General features: G+C 37.0%; 1 protein-coding gene across 1 annotated transcript; it reads left to right on the top strand.

The window, feature by feature from the left end:
* The first annotated feature begins 730 nt into the window (after positions 1-730).
* Positions 731-21357, top strand: LOC131851055 (organic cation transporter protein-like). The gene is made up of 10 exons (XM_059201476.1): positions 731-766; positions 1428-1597; positions 2471-2717; positions 9105-9205; positions 13924-14072; positions 14966-15294; positions 16693-16847; positions 17105-17256; positions 18189-18370; positions 20259-21357. The coding sequence occupies exons 1-10, from the start codon at positions 731-733 to the stop codon at positions 20472-20474; spliced, it is 1737 nt and encodes a 578-aa protein (XP_059057459.1). The 3' UTR covers positions 20475-21357.
* Positions 21358-22042: the final 685 nt, after the last annotated feature.

The following is a 22042-nucleotide window of genomic DNA, read 5'->3' as shown; positions in this document are numbered from 1 at the left end:
TAGAATACGTTCTAATCTATACAAATAAATTACACAAAACTATCTGTTTGTAATTTCATTTTTGCAAATTGTCACTAAATCATAATCATCTTCTTCCTTATCCCATTTATTTGATCGTCGTAATATGTTCTTCTCTTCTCTTCATCCCTGTTCGCAGTCATCTTGTTATTTACTTCCTTTCTCACCGAAAACTCGATCGGCACGAGAGCGAGACAAAATATCATAGTGGTGCGTGACCATACGTGTGTTAAATGTAAATCATAGCCAGCTGTACTCAGTTGTAGCTAATATTTAACTATAAACATAGAATTCCAGGGTACTCTACTATATACATGCAATAGTCTGCAAATTACACCTATATATATATCTATATATCATCATCATCATCTGTTTCTTCCTTATCCCATTTATTTGTGGTCGTCGTAATATGTTTTTCTCTTCCATTCATCCCTGTTCGCAGTCATCTCGTTATTTACTCCCTTTCTTACCATATCATCCATCTCTTTTTCGGCCTTCCTCTGCCCTTACAACCATCCACATTCGTATGTATCACCTTCCTTAAAATATTATCTTCATTCCTACGCATTACATGTCCATACCATGATAGACGATTACTCTTCAACCTCTCCGACACCGGCGCCACTTTCATACTTCCTCTAATGTATTCATTCTTTATCTTATCCATTCTTGTCACACCACACATCCACCTCAACATTCGCATTTCAGTTGCATGCAGTCGTCTTTCATCCATCGCCTGTACGGGCCAGCACTCTGATCCATACAAGGCAATAGGCCGGATCATGGTCTTGTAATTTTTTTCCTTAAGCTTAAGAAAAATACGTGAGTCACACGTTGTTGCCGTAACTTGCCGTCATTTCATCCAAATTTTCACTAAATAAATACATAAAAAAAATCTATATAAAACAGCAACACACAAGTTTCTTGTTCGTTTTTATTGTGATGAGTCTCCATGCCTAATGAGCGGTAGAATAAAAAAAATGTGTCTATTCAAAAGTTCTTGTAGAAAGAAAGAAAGAAGAAAAAAATAATCTTCATTGAATAAAATTAATATAAGCACTTTTGAATAGTCACATTTTTTTATTCTATCGCTCATTCGGAATGCACATTCATCACAAGAAGAATGAGCAAGAAACTTGTGTGTTGCTCTTTTGAATAAGTATTGTTTTAGTTAGATTATAATTCATCATCATCATCATTATCGCAGCCCGGAAGACGTCCACTGCTGGACATAGGCCTCCCCTAAAACTCTCCACGACGATCGGTCCTGCGCTGCTCGCATCCAACGCCTTCCAGCGATCTTGACCAGATCGTCGGTTATATCAGATTATAATTAAGTGAATAAAATGAATAAAGATATATATTTCTATGGATTTTATGAAAGTAAATAAATCCATTATTGTTCAAAGGTGCCGGAGGAGTCGTCCGACGGTCAGTTCAACGTGGACAGCATCCTGAACGAACTGGGCAGCTTTGGGAAGTACCAAGTGTTGTTGCTGTTACTCCTGGCCTTCAGGGACTCCTTCCTCGCTATGTGCAACTTCAATTACGTCTTCACAGCGGCTGATGTACCCTACAGGTATACTAACAAAAACTATGTTGTTCTGGTGAGAGAGCGCAATAGTATTTTCCTTTTCCTTAAAACATTTACACGTTTTTCACTTCTTACATGACTATTATTATCTTTTTTACACGTTTTCATTCATATTTATAGTATTCATATATCTCAAACTAGCTTTTGCCCGCGGCTTCGCTCGCGTTAATTTATCCCCTTAGGGGTGGAATTTATCAAAATCCTTTCTTAGCGGATGCCTACGTCATAATATCTACCTGCATGCCAAATTTCAGCCCGATCCGTCCAGTGGTTTGGGCTGTGCGTTGATAGATCACTATGTCAGTCACCTTTGAGTTATATATATTTGGATTAAATTATAGTATCTCGTCATTATATAGTATAAAATAAAGTCGCTATCGCTGTCTGTCCGTCCCTATGTATGCTTAAATCTTTAAAACTACGCAACTGATTTTGAAGCGATATTTTTTTAATAGATAGATTGATTCAAGAGGAAGATTTATATATAATACATGTACACCCGTGCGAAGCCGAGGCAGCTGACTGTAATTTCTACTTTCCAAGTTCCTTTGTTATTCTCTTAGACTTCGTACGCGTGGAATTTAACTTCATTTTTCTAAAATAAAATAAAAGTAGCCTAAGTTACTCCTTATTATATCAGCTACCTGCCAAAAAAGTCCCGTCAAAATCGGACCAGCCATTTCAAAGATAAACCGGACCAAACAGACAGACAGACAAAACTTGTAAAGAATTTTATTTTGGTGTATTTATATTTATATGCATGTAGTAAAAAACGGTTATTTCAATATTACAAACAGACACTCCAATTTTATTTATATATATAGATTTCCATGTAACTTTCTCTCCTATTTTCCACAGATGCGTAGTCCCAGAATGTGATCTCTCCGATGACAGATTCAACGCAAGCTGGACATCATTCGCCCTTATGAACGACACCAGAAGCTGCCAAAGACCTCAACTGTATGACTCGATGTTCCACTCGAATGTAGTTGAAGACTGGACTATAGCTAACAACGGGACCTGCTCTCCAGAGAGGTTCAACTTTAACAGAACGATGCCATGCGAGAAGATAGTGTATGAAGATTACAATAGCATCGTAGCTGAGGTAATAACAAATCATTTTTATTTTCTTTCCAACACACTCTTAAAGTGGATCTAATTTCACCGGATTTCTTAAAAATAGCAATAATCTTTATTCAATTAAACTTGATAGAAGAACTTTTGAATAGTCACATTTTTATTCTACCACTCCTTCGAAGGCCAGCGCTCTGATTTATAAAAGTAAAACGGCGGGAAAGCAACAGTATGCATCACAGTTTTATGGTTGAGTTTATTTAAAATGAAGTTTGTTTTTTTTCGGACTACTCTAATACTGTTGGTCGCAGCTGGCCTTTACAGCTTCACCGGACCGTAGGGGGCGAGTGCAGATGGCACTCCAAACCCGCGGGAGAACTTATGGATCGGCTGAAGGCTAGCTCCTGCCTGATGGATACGACTTTAGTCTGAGGGCACCACTAGGGGTTCGAACCTCGGCTCAGGCCGTCGTAATTTCGATCCCCGTTTGAATTGGATGGGAGATTGATCAGAGGGATAAAATGAAGTGTGTTGAAAAACGTAATATAACCATATGTATAGAACTCAGCTCTATTACGCCCTCGCTTTCGGCTCTGGCTGAAATTTTGTCTCGTGTGTTATAACCACTCAAGACAAACTGCAAACCTTTAAAATGTGATGTTGGAGAAGGATGGAAAGAATTATCTGGAAAGATAAAATAAGGAATGAAGAAGTGCTTGAAAGAGTTAAAGAAAAGAGACAGATCATAGATATTATTGAGAATAGATGGGAAAAATGTTGGGGCACTTGATACGACACGACGAACTAATTAATAACATTATTGAAGGAAAAATAGATGGAAAGAGAGGAAGGGGAAGACCGAGACACAGCTATATCAAGCAAGTTACAGAAAAAGTTGGAGTCGTGTCGTATCAACAGCTGGAAAGACTGATAGAAGATCGTGGAAGGTGGCGGGAGCTCCACCGACAAGAGCACAGCTCTTAAATTATGAATGAATGTGTTATAACCATCACGACGTACTAATACCATTATGTAATTGAAATAGCAAAGAAAGTGACCCACCTGATGGTGATGATGATGAAATCCCGGCCAATTTCGGCCACGGCGACTGTCTTCAACTCTGGTTCTACCGTTGATGTGTTCGCATGTGACTTATGTAGCCAATTTTGTTTGTAAAATTCCTCGCACATTGCGGGCATGAGAGCACACCGTTCACATAATTATAGCTGACAGCCGCAGGTGGTCGGGCTTTCAGCTCGTCGCGTTTGGTATCCAGCTCAAGGAGCCGCCGGATTTCAGATACTTTGACGCTAGATTTAGCAAGCGCTCTCCGGCCGTCCAGCAGCCTGCTCCCACAGCGAAGGATCGATGGCGCACTGCTTTATGTGTCGCTTCAGCACATCTTTATACCTGAGGAGTTGTCCGCCATGCTTCCGCTTGCCTTCCTCGAGTTCTGAGTAAAAGATGCGCTTAGCCGTTCTTTCCACCGTCATACGCGTCACATGTCCGCACCATTGTTGCTGGCGCCGCAAGTGGTGGCCGTCGCCCGAACAGCACTACAGACATGTAACCCGTGACACCATTTTTCAGGACTAAAATGTTATCCCTTTCATCCTGTAATACCTACAACCAAAACACAGCTTAGAATTCAAGCTGGTTGATGAGATAGAAAGACCTTTTTTTACATCAGGAAAATTAGTCTTACATCTCTGCTATAAGGGATAAAGGGGTACTACCAGTCTCCTACCGGCTAAAACCTTGATGGTATACCTCTTAGATCTTTGCTGGTGGGGTGATGGGAGCAATTTTCAGTCTACCATTTCCTCGCCCAGAATACGTACGTAGGTAACTTTTTGATCTGCTTCTGCTAAAGGTATTTCTTTACGGCTTCTTTCCTTTTTATGAATAACTTTATTCTTTTTACATATCATAAAATCCCTAAATAGTGACGGAGTGAAAACTATATATATATCTGATTCAATGTGAATGTATTTATAATGGATGATAATGGAATAGTGCACTCATATGATAACGATATACGCTGGCGAGGCACCAGTGGAGGATGATAAGATGAGCATGAGGTCAGGTCAGTTAGCTCGTGACAAATTTACCAGGAATTTATTATGATGGTTTCCTGACACGATACATCGCTAGCAATGGTGTCATCAGTCCACATTACAAACAATCCACTTCCTCCCTCTGTTTATGTGTTATTGTTCCACAAACGAACTGGCAAACTCTCAGGAGGAAGTACTATACATTTTTCATACAATATGTTGTTAAATATAGAAAATAAAATATAGCTAAAGAAAGTTGGGACATATACTCCCCAAATGGGGGAATATTTCTTTTTCTGAACATTTTCAGTATGCCACCTATAATGTTGTTTAATATATCGCACAAGTTGCAACAAGTTTGCACAAACTTTCATCCCCTACTTCACCCCCACCAAGTTATTTTATTAAATAAAACACGTTTTTGCATTCCCGAGATATAAACATGTAAATTTACATAATACATTCACATATTTATAATATTACTATGAATATGGAACTAAACTGCACAAACTTTCATCCCCTACTTCACCCCCACCAAGTTATTTTATTAAATAAACCAAGTCTTTGCATCCGCGAGTTACAATCATCAATTTTGGTTCAGCCGTTCAGTAGTAATAAAATAACAAACATACAGAAAGATAAAAATACATATTTATAATATTAGTATAAATATTTATAACTAAACAATAGTCCAGTATCCATTGAAGTTATACTAAAAGCGGATCGTGACAGTCTGTTTACATATATGTACATATAATGTAGTGACAATAATTGTAGCTGTGCAGAGACATATAGTTATATAGTATTATTCCATACATCTCGTTATTAACATAGTAATGTAATAACATTGTAATAGAGCGAACAATAAATCAAGATTATTAATTGTTACAAATACTCCACGTCATTCTATGTCGAACAATTACTGTGATATTGCACTGTAATGTAACATAACATAAATTATAATAGAGATGTTTCAACTCGTTACTAACTCGAGTTAACTCGAGTTGCGTTGGACTCGAGTTGGAAGAATTCAACTGGTAAATGAACGAATCAAGTGAAAGATCGAGAGCATGATTCTGTCATCGAACTGACAATGACATGAAATTTTCCGATCATTTCATATCATACAATTTTCACTCGTCACAAATGTTTCAATATTGATTTGAGGTTGTTATTTTTTTAGCATGTTCGTCCGGTTAATTGTATTAGAAATGGGTTTATCCCGGTCTTAGTTGGGTCTTGCCGTGCGTAAGGTTAGATAGTAGACTGATACTGATACTGCTAGATTGGTCTATTTTAGTTATTTTCATAGTTTACTCTCTTATGGGATACTCTAATATGAGGAAAAGCGGCAGATATTAAAAATATATTCTTATTACAAAAACGTGCCATTCGAGCGATCTACTGTATGAAGAGTCGTGACTCATTAAGAGAGAAATTCAAAGAGGCAAATATTCTCACCGTTGCTTCTCAATTTATATATTCAAATATCCTATATGTTCATAAAAATCTTGACTTATTTCCAAAAAACAGCAATATTCATAATATTAATACTAGATTTAAAGACAAACTTGCTGTCCCCAAGTATCGTTTAGAAAAAGTCAATAGGTATTTTATGGGAATAGGTATAAAAATTTACAATAAGATACCAAAGGATATTGGAATTACCCTTAAATAAATTCAAAACATCTGTTAAATTATTTACTGAGCAAGGCCTATTACTCACTAAACGATTACTTGAATGACGAGTGTGCATGGCAATAGTTTTCATGTTCGGGATTTTCATTTAATGTTAGACATAGACACCTATATAAATGCATTGTAAATAAACTGGATTTAAAAAAAAAAAGTAATTCAATTGAGTTTCTTGTCAGTTCTTCTCAATTGGATCTATATACCGAACTGGACGGTAGGGAAAAAAAATTATAATGTAAAACTTGACGTTCATAAGCGGCTAAAATATCCTACACGAATAAATGATTTTTGAATTTGAATTTGTCTGGGGGGAAGCTGCGAGGTGAGTGTTAATGCATTCTAAAAGGGCCTTTTAAACCTACACCCGTGTCACAAGTCACGGGCGCTACTTGGAGTTTCCCTTGCGGTAGCCAGCTTCAAAGTCTAAGTCATCATCATTTAGAATAGAATAGAATAGAAAATCATTTATTCAAATAAACTTACATTGAAGCACTTTTGAATAGTCATTACATTTTTTTTAATCTACCGCTCGTTCGGAAAGCTGTCTCATCACAAGAAGAACGAGCAACAAACTTGCGTGTTGCTCTTTTAAATAATTTTATTGTTATTACTTTACATTTTTAAGTTTAAATGTCACACATTATACAAACCACCAATTAGCACTAATTCAATTAAATACTCAAAAAGAAAAAATAATGAATACATAACCAACTGGTTAAACAATTAATAAGAGGAAATCAGTCATAGTGATTAGAGCAGACCAGTCCCTACAAGCAGCACCCGTTCACGAGTATGACGGATGAGCCCGCCATCACTGCGCTCGACCATATTTTAGGGAGCCCAATGACCCGGCCCACCACGCCGCCACAAGTCTGGACATTTTAGTGAGCATGACTACTCAAAACACTAGACCACGTCAAAGCTACTCGCAATTGCCATCTGATAGTTATAGTATTCACATTTTACATAAGAATGCATGCGGCAATTAATACAAAAACCGCTACGCTTTCATATTTCTAAAATCAATCAATTAAATCAAGAATGCAATGCAAGCATTTAATTAGTACCTATTACACTAGTAATAATAAACAGCCTATACTATGGACGGCCCGACAAACCCTTGTTGTGAGTGAGTAGCGGCCGATGGTCGCGCAGTCCAAGTTCAAGGTTCAAACACTAAACTGTTGTGAGCGGATGTGTAAATTGCTATTTAATATACTGAAATCACAGTATTTGATACACCTTTTAATTCCCAACTTGTAAAGTTAATATCATATTATGACGGCCACGGTAGTTTAGTGGTTTAGCACACCATTTTGCTTCTATGGTCATGTGTTCGATTCCTCGCACGGCACAAAAAATTGTATTCATGAGTATGATTGTTTGTATCGGTCTGGGTGTTTTCTATGTATAATATGTATGTATTTGCGAAAAAAAAATATTTATGTATATGTATCAGTTATCTAGTACCCATAACAAAAGCTTTAGCTAGCTTAACTTGGGTCTAGATGGCGATGTGTGAATTGTCCTGAGATTATTATTATATTAGGATGGCCTCGGTGATCTAGTGGTTTAGGACACCACTTTGCTTCGATGGTCGCTGGTTCGATTCCTCGCACAGTACAAACATTTGCCTTAATGTGTATGATTGTTTGTGTCGGTCTGGGTGTTTTCTATGTATATTATTACATCGACAAGGAATTCATCCCCACACGCTGGAACCTAAATGGTCTCGGACAGTGCGGTTTCAGAGGAGCTTCCTCCCGCGTACACTTACATTGTGGAATGAACTACCTGCCGAGGTTTTCTCACGAGACTACAGCATGGGGTGTTTCTAGAAGTTTTTTTATGGTTCGACATAGTCCATGAGATTCCCTTGCTGTTTTAAGCGTCCATGGGCTACGGTAACCGTTTACTATCAGATGGGCCGTATGCTTGTTTGCCATTTACATAGTATAAAAAAATATTTATATAATTATATATTTATTAAATAATTTATTTATTATAATTAGTGCCCGCGGTTTGATCCGCGTGAAACTTATAGCCTATATGTTATTCTGATGCATAAGCTATGTCACTGTAAAGTTTCATCAAAATCCGTTCAGTAGCTTCTGCAAGATAGAGTAACAAACATCCATACACACAAACTTTCGCGTTTATAATATTAACTAGTTACCCTCCCTGGTTTCGCACGGGTGTACATATATTATATATATAAACCTTCCTCTTGAATTACTCTATCTACTAAAATCAACTGCTTCAAAATCCGTTGCGTAGTTTTAAAGATTTAAGCATACATAAGGACGGACATACAGCGACAGCGACTTTGTTTTATACTATGTGTTAAATATCCCACTGTTTTGAATATTGTCTCATTATTATAGCTGTTTGGGTTTGTTCCGTTGCTTTTAAAAAGGTGAAATAACTTTGGCGCCAAAATGTAAAAAATATAATATTATAGAGATCAGATGGGAACTGTAGAGAAAATATATATATTGTCATATTTATTACATAAATACGTTATAAGAGTTTTCAAAGTGATGTAATGTACAAATATATTTGAGGCTACAAATTAAAGATATATATTTAGTGATTACAGTTTTAATTGTTAGTATAGAAGATTCCCTACTAAACACTATGTAATGATAAAATTGTATTTGTTCCAGTTCGACCTGGGCTGCCAACCCTGGAAGAGGACGATGATCGGATCAGTTCACAACCTGGGGCTGGTGGTCTCATTCTTACTATCAGGATTTATATCGGACAGGTATATATTGTGATTTAGTTATATTTTATTTTATTTATTTATTCATTTATTTCAGGCAACTAGGCCCATATTATAAATACCTTATAGACTAACATACATATGAAATAATATTTAAAAACTAATACAATGATATTGTCTGTGTGATCACGGCACTGAAGACGGCAATCTGCCACGGTAGCGCCGATATACCACACCTTTCGGCCAGTAGTCCTCTTTCATGAAGGTGGGCAGCAAGTCGGTGGGGATCAGGGCCACAAACGCTATATATTTGAACTGTAGTGTTGTTTGTGAGTGTAACAAGATCACCGCATCCAGTTTTTCAGCCGAAACCTTTCACGTCTAAACTGAATAAAAAATTAAAACTGTAAGACGAAAATTGTATGTTGAAAATTATTTAAAAGTAGTAGAGACAATTTTTTATAAGGGTTATAAGGGCAGAGGAAGGCCGAAAAAGAGATGGATGGACTGTGTGAAAGATGATATGGTGAGAAAGGAAGTAAATAACGAGATGACTGCGAACAGAGATGAATGGAAGAGAAAAACATATTACGACGACCACAAATAAATGGGATAAGGAAGAAGCAGATGATGATGTTCCCGCGACTTTGTCCGCGTGGAATTTAACTTTATTTTTCTAAAATAAAAGTAGCCTAAAGAACTAAAAATTATTTTGTTCGTCTTAATTTATTCGCTCCATTAGGTACTGATAGGTTCAAACTAATACATTTACATCCTGCATCATCCCTTATTTTATCCCCATGGGGGTTGAATTTATCAAAATCCTATTTAAGCGAACGTCTTCATCATAGTAGCTCCAATCTTTAATTTCAGTTCAATCAGTCAAAAATCTAAGAAGATTTATACAAACTTTCATCCCCTATTTTATCCCCTTGGGGGTAGAATTAATCAAAATCCTTTCTTAGCGGATGTCTACGTCATAACATCTACCTGCATGCCAAATTTCAGCCCGATCCGTCCAGTGGTTTGGGCTGTGCGTTGATAGATCACTATGTCAGTCAGTCACCTTTGAGTTATATATATATATTTAGATTTTCCCCGATTTTGCAATATTTTTCACTGATGTTCCGATTCTATTGGTCGTATCATAATGTTATATAGCTTAAAGCCTTCCTCGACATATGCACTATCCGAAACAAAAGAAATTTTCAATTCGAACTTGTAGTTCCTAAGTTTAGCGCGTTCAAACAAACAAACTCTTCAGCTTTATAATATTAATTAATAATTAATTAACTTGCTACTCGCCCCGGCTTCGCACGCGTACACGAGTTTACAAGTTTTGTCTGTCTGTCTGTTTGGTCCGGTTTATCTTTGAAATGGCTGGACCGATTTTGACGGGACTTTTTTTGGCAGGTAGCTGATATAATAAGGAGTAACTTAGGCTACTTTTATTTTAGAAAAAATATTATTTTAGAAAAATAAAGTTAAATTCCACGCGTACGAAGTCTAAGAGAATAACAAAGAAACTTGGAAAGTAGAAATTACAGTTAGAGTACCAGAACTTTATAAATAACTAGCTACTTGCCTCGGCTTCGCACGGGTGTACATGTATTATATATATGAACTTTCCTCTTGAATCACTAATAAAAAAAACCGCTTCGAAATTCGTTACGTAGTTTTAAAGATTTAAACATACATAGGGACGGACAGACAGCGACAGCGACTTAGTTTTATAGTATGTAATGATAGATATATACTTACATATATATAAACGACTGTCCGGACGGGTGTCACGCCGGTGAACACTAACTGCCGTTTAGTTATTGTGGTTCGTGAAGATTATTAGTGAAATTATTCACAATCATTTCCATATTAAGTTATTACGATTCTATTAAGTACTAGCTGTACAGGCGACTTCGTCTGCGTGGAATTTAACTTTATTTTTCTAAAATAAAAGTAGCCTAAGTTACTCCTTATTACATTGGCTACCTGCCAATAAAAGTCCCGTCAAAATCGGTCCAGCCATTTCAGAGATTAGCCAGAACAAACAGACAGACAGACAAAAATAGTAAAAAATGTTATTTTGGTATATGTACCGTATTTATATTAATATGCATGTTGTAAAAAACGGATATTTCAGTATTACAAACAGACACTCCAATTTTATTTATATGTATAGGTTAACTTTATTTTTCTAAAATGAAAGTAGCCTAAGTTACTCCTTATTACATCGGCTACTTGCCAAAAAAAGTTCCGTCAATATCGGTCCAGCCGTTTCAGAGATTAGCCAGAACAAACGAACAGACAAAAATAGTAAAAAATGTTATTTTGGTATATGTACCGTATTTATATTCATATGCATGTTGTAAACTGTTATTTCAATATTACAAACAGACACTCCAATTATATTTATATGTATAGATGTACACGAATCACATGTAGACACTAATGATGGGTTATTACAGTAGACATACAAATAATGTTTGTATGTAAGATTTTTTTTTAATGAATGACTATGCTATCCATTTGCCTGCGCAAACTTTATGAATCAAGACAGGCGGTAGCAAATCAAATCAAAACATCTTTATACATGTAGGTCTATTACAGACTCTTATGATGTACTGGAATATATATATATATATATATATATATATACATGAGCTACAACCACATAGGATGTGTACCATAAGTGTCGTTTCCTCTTTAGCTTGGCAAGCATCTTTTTACAATAAAATATAGCGTGAAATAAATAATTTAAAAACTCAATGAGTCTTTTATGGGAACAGGTATATAAAAAATTACAATAAGATACCAAACGATATAATGAAATTACCCTTAAATAAATTCAAAACATCTGTTCAATCATATTTACTGAACAAAGCCTATTACTCACTAAACGATTACTTGAATGACGAGCGTGCATGGCAATAGTTGTTCATGCACGGGATTTTCATTTAATGTTAGACATAGACACCTATATAAATATACATTGTAAATAAATTGGCTTTAAAAAAAAGTAATTCAATTGAGTTTCTTGCCAGTTCTTCTTGGATCTATGTACCGAACTGGATCGTAGGGAAAGATTATAATATAATAAATTTGACGTTCATAAGCAGCTAAAATGTCCTTTTTTTTATACTACTATGGTGGAAATCAAGCATACGGCCCATCTGATGGTAAATGGTTACCGTAGCCTATGAACGCCTGAAACACCAGGGTATCACTTGCGCGTTGCCGACCCTTAAGAAACCTTAATATACCCTACTTGAAAAACCCCATGCTGTAGTCTCGTGGGAAAACCTCGGCAGGAAGTTCATTCCACAATCTAAGTGTACGCGGGAGGAAACTCCTCTGAAACTGTCCTACATGAATAAATGATTTTTTAATTTGAATTATAATTTGTCAAGTCTACCATCAGTTCGGATTGCTGTTGAACTAAGAACTGACAAAATATTCAGCTGTTATCCTTTTCAAAAGTCCTTCTATTGTATTTTTACAAAAATGCTATACTAATAAACACTGCAGATTAATTTTTAAATTAAAAATTAGTGAGAAATGCTCGCCAATTTTGTCAAAAGGAAATTGTCTAATCTGTGACTGTAAATTAGTAGACCTGTCCACACACGCAGCATCCGTTCACGAGTATGATCAGCCAGCCATCATTGACAACCTAGAATAAGATTGAGTGTAATGATGGCTGGATTCATCTTACTATCTGTACCCACTGAATTGTCTTTATACATGTAGGTCCATTACAGACTCTTATAATATGTCAAATCTACCGTCAGTTCGGGATGATTTCGAGATGAGAAGAACTGACAAGAAACTCAGCTCGTATTCTTTTCAAATGTCCTTGTATAAGATGAGCGGAACTGATTATTATATACTGAAAAAAATTATTAAAAATCATTACGTAAGATTGCAACCGTTAGCCAAGAAATTTCTGTAGAATGCCTATTATTTGTTTTTCTACTAAGTATTCTTAGTGATGTTTTTTAAAACTATGTACGGCAGTCAGATTCCTAAATGGTGGCGGGATGTTATTCCAAAAAAGTTGTTTTAAAAAAGTGTAAACATGTATATAGTACATTCAGTTTATTATCATCATCTGCTTCTTCCTTATCCCATTTATTTGATCGTCGTAATATGTTTTTCTCTTCCATTCATCTCTGTTCGCAGTCATCTCATTATTCACTCCCTTTCTCACCATATCATCTTTCACACAGTCCATCCATACCTTTTTCGGTCTTCCTCTACCCTTATAACCATCCACATTCATATGTAACACCGTCCTTAGGATATGATCTTCATTCCTACGCATTACATGCCCATACCACGATAGACGATTACTCTTTAACCTCTCCGACATTTATTCAGTTATCAATTCAGTCTACTAATGGCCCATATTATAAATACTTTACAGACTAACATACATATAAATGAATAATATAATAAGTAAAAAATTGTCTGTGTGATCACTGCACTGATGATGGTAATCTGCCACGGTAGCGCCGATACACACCCTTCGGCCAGTAGTCCTCCTTCATGAGCATGTTGGTGGGAACATGTGCACAAGAAAAGTTCAGATTCATTTTTAAATTTTCAATTAAGGAAAATGGAGTAACCATAATCATATGCTATTGCAATTTTGTTATAAATATTAATGATCGCGCCGTGCGAGGAATAGAACCCGCAACTATCGGCCACACCGCTATACCGCAGAGATTGCTGTATTTTCAGGACATCTAATAATGTTTCAGATACGGTCGCAAGGTGATAATAATAATGACACCTCTGGCTGTGGCTATTGCTGGTCTCATCAAGTCCTTCTCTGTCAACTACTGGATGCTGCTCGTGTTCGAGTTTCTAGAAACTGCTTTGGGATACGGCAACGCTTCTATGGTACTATGTAAGTAACATGTTTATAACTGTAAGATTATCTACATGTATAACTATATAACTAACTAACTAATAAATATAACTAAAACACATTATCTACATATAAAAAATAGTAATATTTTTTATATGTAGATAATGTGTTTTAGTTATATTTACCACTATTTCGACAATCTCGGTTGTCTAGTGGTTTAGCACACTGCTTTACTATCCGATGGTCGTAGGTTCGATTCCTCGCACGGTACAAACATTACAAATTCTTGTACCGTGCGAGAAGCACCGACGACCTCGGTGGTCGGTGGTGGTGGTCTAGCACACCGCTTTTTTCCGATGGTCGCAGGTTCGATTCCTCGCAAGGTACAAACATTTGTATTCATGAGTATGATTGTTTGTATCGGTTTGGGTGTTTTCTATGTATAATATGTATTTATTTACAAAAATAATGATCCTATGTATTTATATAAGTTGTCTAGTACCCATAACACAAGCTCTGTTTAGCTTAGGACTAGATGGCGCTGTGTGAATTGTCCTGCGGTTATTATTATTATTATTATTATTATTATTAAAATAACCAAGTTACACTGAACAGTTCAAAGTTTTATATAATTCATTACATTATTGATACAACGCTATACTAATTTTTAAATACATATATAAAAATATATCTTATGGTCCATAGACTGACAAACAAATCAGTTGAGAAAAAATATTTTGAGTGTATAATTATAATAGACTAGCTATCCACCCCGGCTTCGCACGGGTATACATGTATTATATAAACCTTCCTCTAGAATCACTCTATCTGTTAAAAAAAATCCGTTGCGTAGTTTTAAAGATTTAAGCATATATAGTGAGGGACAGACAGCGACATCGTCTTTGTTTTATACTATGTAATGATATTTTTAGCACTGGAAACGGTCAGTCATAAGCGGCGTGTCATGTTCTCGTGCATAGCTGATATAATGGCCAGTTTCGGGAGCAGTTTCTTCGGCCTGATAGCCTGGAGGATACCGTACTGGAGGGACCTGATGAGGGCTATCTACGCCCCGCTACTGGTGGTGGTGTTTTACATCTTCCTGATGGACGAAGGTGTGAGATGGTTGCTCGCCCATAACAAAAATGATGAAGCCGTGAGGGTGCTGAATAAAGTCGCAAAAATCAACAATATCACTTTATCAAACAAAGCTAAGGAAACTTTGACGAAGATTTCTCATCAGAAAACTAAAAGCGACCAGGTAGGTTGACATTTTTGTTTGAGAAGACCTTCTTACTAATCCACCTTCTTAGGATTCACCGTGCGGGTGACGAAACCATCGTGTGGCCGAATTTATAAAAATATAAATTACTAGCTATTCACCCCGGCTCCGCACGGGTGTACATGTATTATATATATAAACCTTCCTCTAGAATCACTCTGTCTATTAATACATAGGGACGGACAGAAAGCGACAGCGACTTTATTTTATACTACGTAATGATAACTAGCTACTTGCCCCGGCTTTGCACGGGGGCACATATATTACACTATATATATAAACCTTCCTCTTGAATCACTTTATGTATAAAAAAACCGCTTCAAAATCCGTTGCGTAGTTTTAGAGATTTAAGCATACATAGAGACGGATAGACAGCGACAGCGATTTTATTTTATACTATGTAATGACTAGCTGTACCTGCGGTTTCACTCGCGTGAAATTTATAGTCTATTATGTTATTCTGATGTATAAGCTATATTACTATAAAGTTACATCAAAATCCGTTTATTAGTTTTTGCGTGAAAGATTAACAAACATCCATTCAAACTCATACACTTTCGCGTTTATAATATTAGTAAAATGTGTTCGTAAGGATTAATAAATATTTTATTCATAATCATCTTCTTCCTTATCCCATTTATTTGTGGTCGTCGTAATATGTTTTTCTCCTCCATTCATCCCTGTTCGCAGTCATCTCGTTAAGTACCCCCTTTCTTATCATATCATCTTTCACATAGTTCATCTCTTTTTTGGCCTTCCTCACTTTTGAATAGTCAACAGTTTTTTTTAAATCTACCGCACATTCGGAAAGTTGTCTCATCACAAGAAGAATAAGCAAGAAACTTGTGTGTTGCTCTTTTAAACACTCCTTGTAAGTAGTTCACATTTTGCAAGTTGAACCGTGTTCACATTTTACAAGTAACCATATCGAATACAAACTACCAACCAGCACTAATTTATTTAGGCTCAAATATAAAAACACAATAAGATTAAATCAGTCGTAGTGATAAGAGCAGACCACTTACAAGCAGCACTCGTACACGAGTATGACGGATGAGACAGCCATCACTGCGCTCGACCATATTTTAGGGAGCCCAATGACCCGGCCCACCACGCCGCCACTAGACATTTTAGTGAGCATGACTACTCATTCCACTCGACCACGTCACAGCTACTTAAAATTACTATATGGTAGTTACAGTATTCGCACTTTACATGAGGATGCATGCGGCAATCAATACAGAAGCCGCTACGCTATCATATTTCAAGAAAGCAGTAGCTCGTAGTAGAGCTGTTCTCTTGTCGGTGGAGCTCTCGTCACCTTCCGAACATGAATAAATTAGTTTTGATATGATTTCTGTTTCTTCCCTCTTTCAGGCCGGTGGTGATAACAACCAGAAGTCGCATCTTCTCTCTGTGCTGCGATCAAAGAAAATATTGCTGCGCGTAGTTCTAATGGCGGCATGCTTCTTCTGCGGGATTTTCGTGTACATCGGCACAGTTATTAACTCTACAAGCCTCTTGGGCAACAAGTAAGGTTCAATTCCAATAAATAGGTATTTTAGTAGATGATTTTGCGCTGGTGTACCACTTGAGAAAGAGGGGCGGGGGGATTGCATCAGTGAAGATGAAGTCACGACATAAATTAAGAATGGAAGATTGGCGTTGATAGCAGATCGCCTTATCTCCGATAGTTGCGGGTTCAATTACCACCACCACCACCATCCAATAAACTCTGTTATGTAATATTCTACGCTCTTCTATTCTTCATTCTCCGCCATGATTGCAGGTACTTCAACTTCTCCATGGTGCTGCTGGTGGCGGTGCCCACCAGAGTCATCACGGCGCTCACGTTGACCAAGTTCGGCAGGAAGGCCCCGATCTGCGCTGCGTACTGCTTGTGCGCTATATTCTTCATCGCTTCTGTATTCGTACCCAAATGTAAGAGTTTAATCATTTCTTGCTCATTCTTCTTGTGATGCAATTGCTGTCCCGAATGAGTGGAAGTATTAAAAAAAATACTAGCTTTTGCCCGCGACTTCGCCCGCGTTATTTTGCCCCGTTACGGGTGGAATTTATCAAAATCCTTTCTTAGGGGATGCTTACGTCATAGTAGCTTTATGCATGCAAAGTCTCAGCCCGATCGGTTTAAAATTGACAAAGTTTCATACAAACTTTCATTTCCTATTTTATTCCCTTGGGGGTAGAATTAATCAAAACTCGAGTTGACTCGAGTTACCTGGATAATTTTTTTTTATTTCAATTCTAATGCTTTTGGGCGCAGCTAGCCTTGAAAGCTTCACCGAACTATAGGGAGCGAGTAGAAATGGCACTTTAAAGCCGCGGAAGGACTTATAGAGCGCATAATAAATTTAATGATAACATAATCGGACGAATATGCGAAATAATAATAACAACCTCAAATCAATACTGAATGAAATATTTGAGACGAGTGAAAATTGTATGATTGGAAAATTTCATGTCATTGTCAGTTCGATGACAGAATCATGCTCTCGCTCTTTCACTTGATCCATTCATTTACCAGTTGAATTCTTCCAACTCGAGTTGGCTGAACTCAACTCGAGTTAACTCGAGTCAAGTTTATTACGAGTTAGCACATCGCAACTCGAGTTAGTAACTCGAGTTGACACATCTCCAAATCGATAAAAATATAAATAAAGCATTATTTAATAGTTTTATTTGCTATTCTAGTAACTCGAGTTAACTCGAGTCAAGTTTATTACGAGTTAGCACATCGCAACTCGAGTTAGTAACTCGAGTTGACACATCTCCAAATCGAGAAAAATATAAATAAAGCATTATTTAATAGTTTTATTTGCTATTCCAGTAACGTAATTATAATTTACTTGCAGCCGTGTGGTGGGCATCAGTTCTGCTGTACGTGATGGCGAAGATGTGCACCAGCTACGGGCTGTTCTCTTTAACAGTGGTTGCCATGGAGGTGTTCCCCACGACATCTCGCAACTCTCTCACCAATGCTGCCAACACCGTCGGCAGACTGGGCTCTGCACTTGCGCCACAAGCACCATTACTGGTAAATATTTTATAGTAGCTGACCCCGCGAACTTTTGAAGTTTCATTATTTCATCATCATCTTTCCTTATGCGAGCAGCTAAGGAGTGGAACTCTCTACCAGCGTCTATTTTTCCTGCCTCTTACAACATTGGGTCTTTTAAGTCAAGAGTGAATAGGCATTATTTGAGCTTGCGTGTAACAGCTTAGACCACATCATCACTTAACATCAGCTGAGATTGCGGTCAAACGCGCTCAAATTATGATATAAAAAAAAAAGTTTCATTACGCAATAAATTTTTGTATGCACTCTGTTTGACAGGTGTCAGCCATTTGTATGGGGAAATAAAATAGTTGGTTTTACTATTTTATATGCAATTTCTTCATATTTTATCACCGTTTATACCTTCCCTGGACTTCCATGAATATTTCAAAGATAAAATTAGGCAAATTGCTTCAGCCGTTCTTGAGTTTTAGCGAGAGTAACGAACAGCAATTAATTTATATATATATGGTCGCGGGTTCGATTCCTCGCACGATACAAACATTTGTAATCATGAGTATGATTGTTTGTATCGGTCTGGATGTTTTCTATGTATAATATGTATGTATTTACAATTTATTACAAAAAAAAATGTATCCATGTATTTATATCAGTTGTCTAGTACCCATAACACAAGCTCTGCTTAGCTTGGGACTAGATGGCTCTGTGTGAATTGTCCTAAAAAAAAATTGTCACCTATCCCAGCTTCGCACAAATGCATTAGAAATCTTGGAATTTCTCGGCTTGTTATACACCATAATACGCATGTATTATACATTTAATCTTCCTCTTGAATCACTCTATCTCTGGCTCAAAACTGCATTAAAATCCGTGTGTAGTTTACAGGATATAAGCTAACAGACAGCGGAAGATAAATTTTATGCTATGTAAAGATTACTAACAATTTAAAAAAAGTTAGTTTCTTGACTTATACAATTAAGTAATTTTGAATAGTCCTACTCACCATGAGAAGAACGAGGAAGAATCTTACGTGTTGCTCTTTTAAATCCCGGGTCATTGGGCTCCCTAAAATATGGTCGAGCGCAGAGATGGCTGGCTCATCCGTCATACTCGTGAACGAGTGCTGCTTGTAGGGACTGGTCTGCTCTTATCACTAGACTGATTTAATCTTATTGTGTTTTTATATTTGAGACTAAATAAATTAGTGCTGGTTGGTAGTTTGTATTCACACGTTTCGACTTGTAAAATATGAACTTACAAGGATTGTTTAAAAGAGCAACACACAAGTTTCTTGCTTATTCTTCATGTGATGAGACAGCTTTCCGAATAAGCGGTAGATTTAAAAAAAATGTTGACTATTCAAAAGTGCTTAAATTAAGTTTATTTGAATAAATGATTTCCTATTCTATTCTATTCTAAATAGTTTAGTTGTAACTTAACAGACATTGGCGATGATTTTTTTTATACTATGTAAAGATATAGTTAAACTATCTGTCCCGGCAAACGTTGTTTTGCCATATAAATTAATAACGCTATAAAAAATAGGGGTTGGTGATAGAAGGGTGAAAATTTAGGGTTATATGTGTTTTTTAATAACACACAATAAAAAAATATATATAAAAAATTTTGCTCAAAAAAAAAATATAGTGGAATGAAAAATAGATAGTAGCCGATTCTCAGACCTACTGAATGCTGCATATAAAATTTTATACAAATCGGTCAAGCTGTTTCATAGGAGTATGGTAACTAACATTGTGACACGAGAATTTTATATATGAGATTAACCAGTTGCTATAACCCCTACACGACACGTTCAACTAACGGACTTACGGCTAACCTGATGGTAAGTTAGCCGCAAGCTCGTTTATTCCTTATGCTATAAAAAAAGTTACATGTAAATTTTCAGGAACAGTACATGACTGGTCTAACGAGTATAGTGTTCGGGCTGGTGTCCCTTGGGCCTGCGGTGCTGGCCCTCATGTTCCCTGACACCAGCGAAGCGGACCTGCCTGACCACGTGACCGACGCCGAGAGGCTGGGCGAGGTGCACGCTCAAGAGAGCTCTGAACTGCAGCACAGATCTGATGTCGACTTTATAGCAACATGCAAAGAACAGCGATGACCTGACAAGACACATAACGACCTCGATGGTCTAGCGGTTTAACACCACTTTACTTCAGTCGCGGGTTCGATTTCTTGTACGATTGCAATTAATGAGTATGATTTTTTGTCGGTTGAGGTGTTTTCTATGTATTTTATATACGTTTTAAAAATACATATTTAAGTATTTATATCAGTTGTCTACCCATAACATAAGCTCTGCTTACCGTGGGACTAGATGGCGCTGTGTTAATTGTCTAGTATTATAAGTAATAATAATAATAATAATATTAATACCTCAGGACAATTCACACAACGCCATCTAGTTCCAAGCTAAGCAGAGGGAGACAAAAGTCACTCTATATTTAGATTATGTGCCAAAGACATAAATTTAGATAATTTTAAAGGTGGACGTTAAAAAACATTTTATTAATAAGTCGGAAATATAGGTAAAATTAAATAGTTTTAAAATAAACGTGGTCATTATTTATACGTATAATTACTTAGAGCCCACGCTCACAGAGAGCGGTCAGGAGTTCCGAGTTCCGAGTTCCGAGTTCCGAGTTCCGAGTTCCGAGTTCCGCGTTCCGAGTTCCGAGTTCCGAGTTCCGAGTTCCGAGTTCCGAGTTCCGAGTTCCGAGTTCCGAGTTCCGAGTTCCGAGTTCCGAGTTCCGAGTTCCGAGTTCCGAGTTCCGAGTTCCGAGTTCCGAGTTCCGAGTTCCGAGTTCCGCGTTCCGCGTTCAGCGTTTATTAGAATCTACCGAGTCTATAACAACGCACACAGCGGGCAGTCTGACCGCGGCGGTCAAAGTGGAACTTCGTGTTTCAAGAGTTCTTTTACTGCCAAGACAAAGACCGCCGGAACGCCGCGATATCCGAGTTTGGAAGCACGGAAAAGTTAATTGAATTAGGGAAAGGAGTTTATTATACGACTAGCTTTTTGCCTGCGGCTTCGCTCGCGTTAATTTATCCCCTTAGGGGTGGAATTTATCAAAATCCATTCTTAGGGGACGCCTACGTCGTAGTAGCTTTATGCATGCAAAGTCTCAGCCCGATCGGTTTAAAATTGACAAAGTTTCATACAAACTTTCATCCCCTATTTTATCCTCTTGGGGATAGAATTAATCTAAATTCTGTCTTATCCATTCTTAACGGATGCCTGCGTCATAACATCTTCCTGCATGCCAAATTTCAGCCCGATCCGTCCAGTGGTTTGGGCTGTTGGGCTGTGCGTTGAGTTGGAGTTATATAAATATATTTAGATAATAATTGCTTAGGTATTAAGGTTTAAATTAAGTTTATCTGAATGAAGGATTTTCTATTCTATTCTATTCTAAACTACCTTACTCATGAGGATCGTCATTGCGCACTTGAAGCCTTTGGCGTTTCAGTCGTTTACAGGTTACGGTAACTATTTACAATCAGATGGGTAAATAGGTAAAATACAGGTGAAATTGGATTCTACGCCGACTATTTTTCAGTCTACCTCGATAAAGAGAAATTTAAAAATTAACTAACTTAAATGTTATAAGAAATTAATTAAGTTTTTTCCCTTTGTATTACTTTAAATAAATAAATAAATATTATTAT

This window comes from Achroia grisella, unplaced genomic scaffold (assembly GCF_030625045.1).
Source record: "Achroia grisella isolate CSIRO2021 unplaced genomic scaffold, CSIRO_AGI_Agris_v1 utg780, whole genome shotgun sequence".
NCBI lineage: Eukaryota > Metazoa > Arthropoda > Insecta > Lepidoptera > Pyralidae > Achroia > Achroia grisella.
The sequence above is the reverse complement of the archived record's forward strand: the minus strand, read 5'-3'. Positions and strand labels throughout refer to the sequence as shown.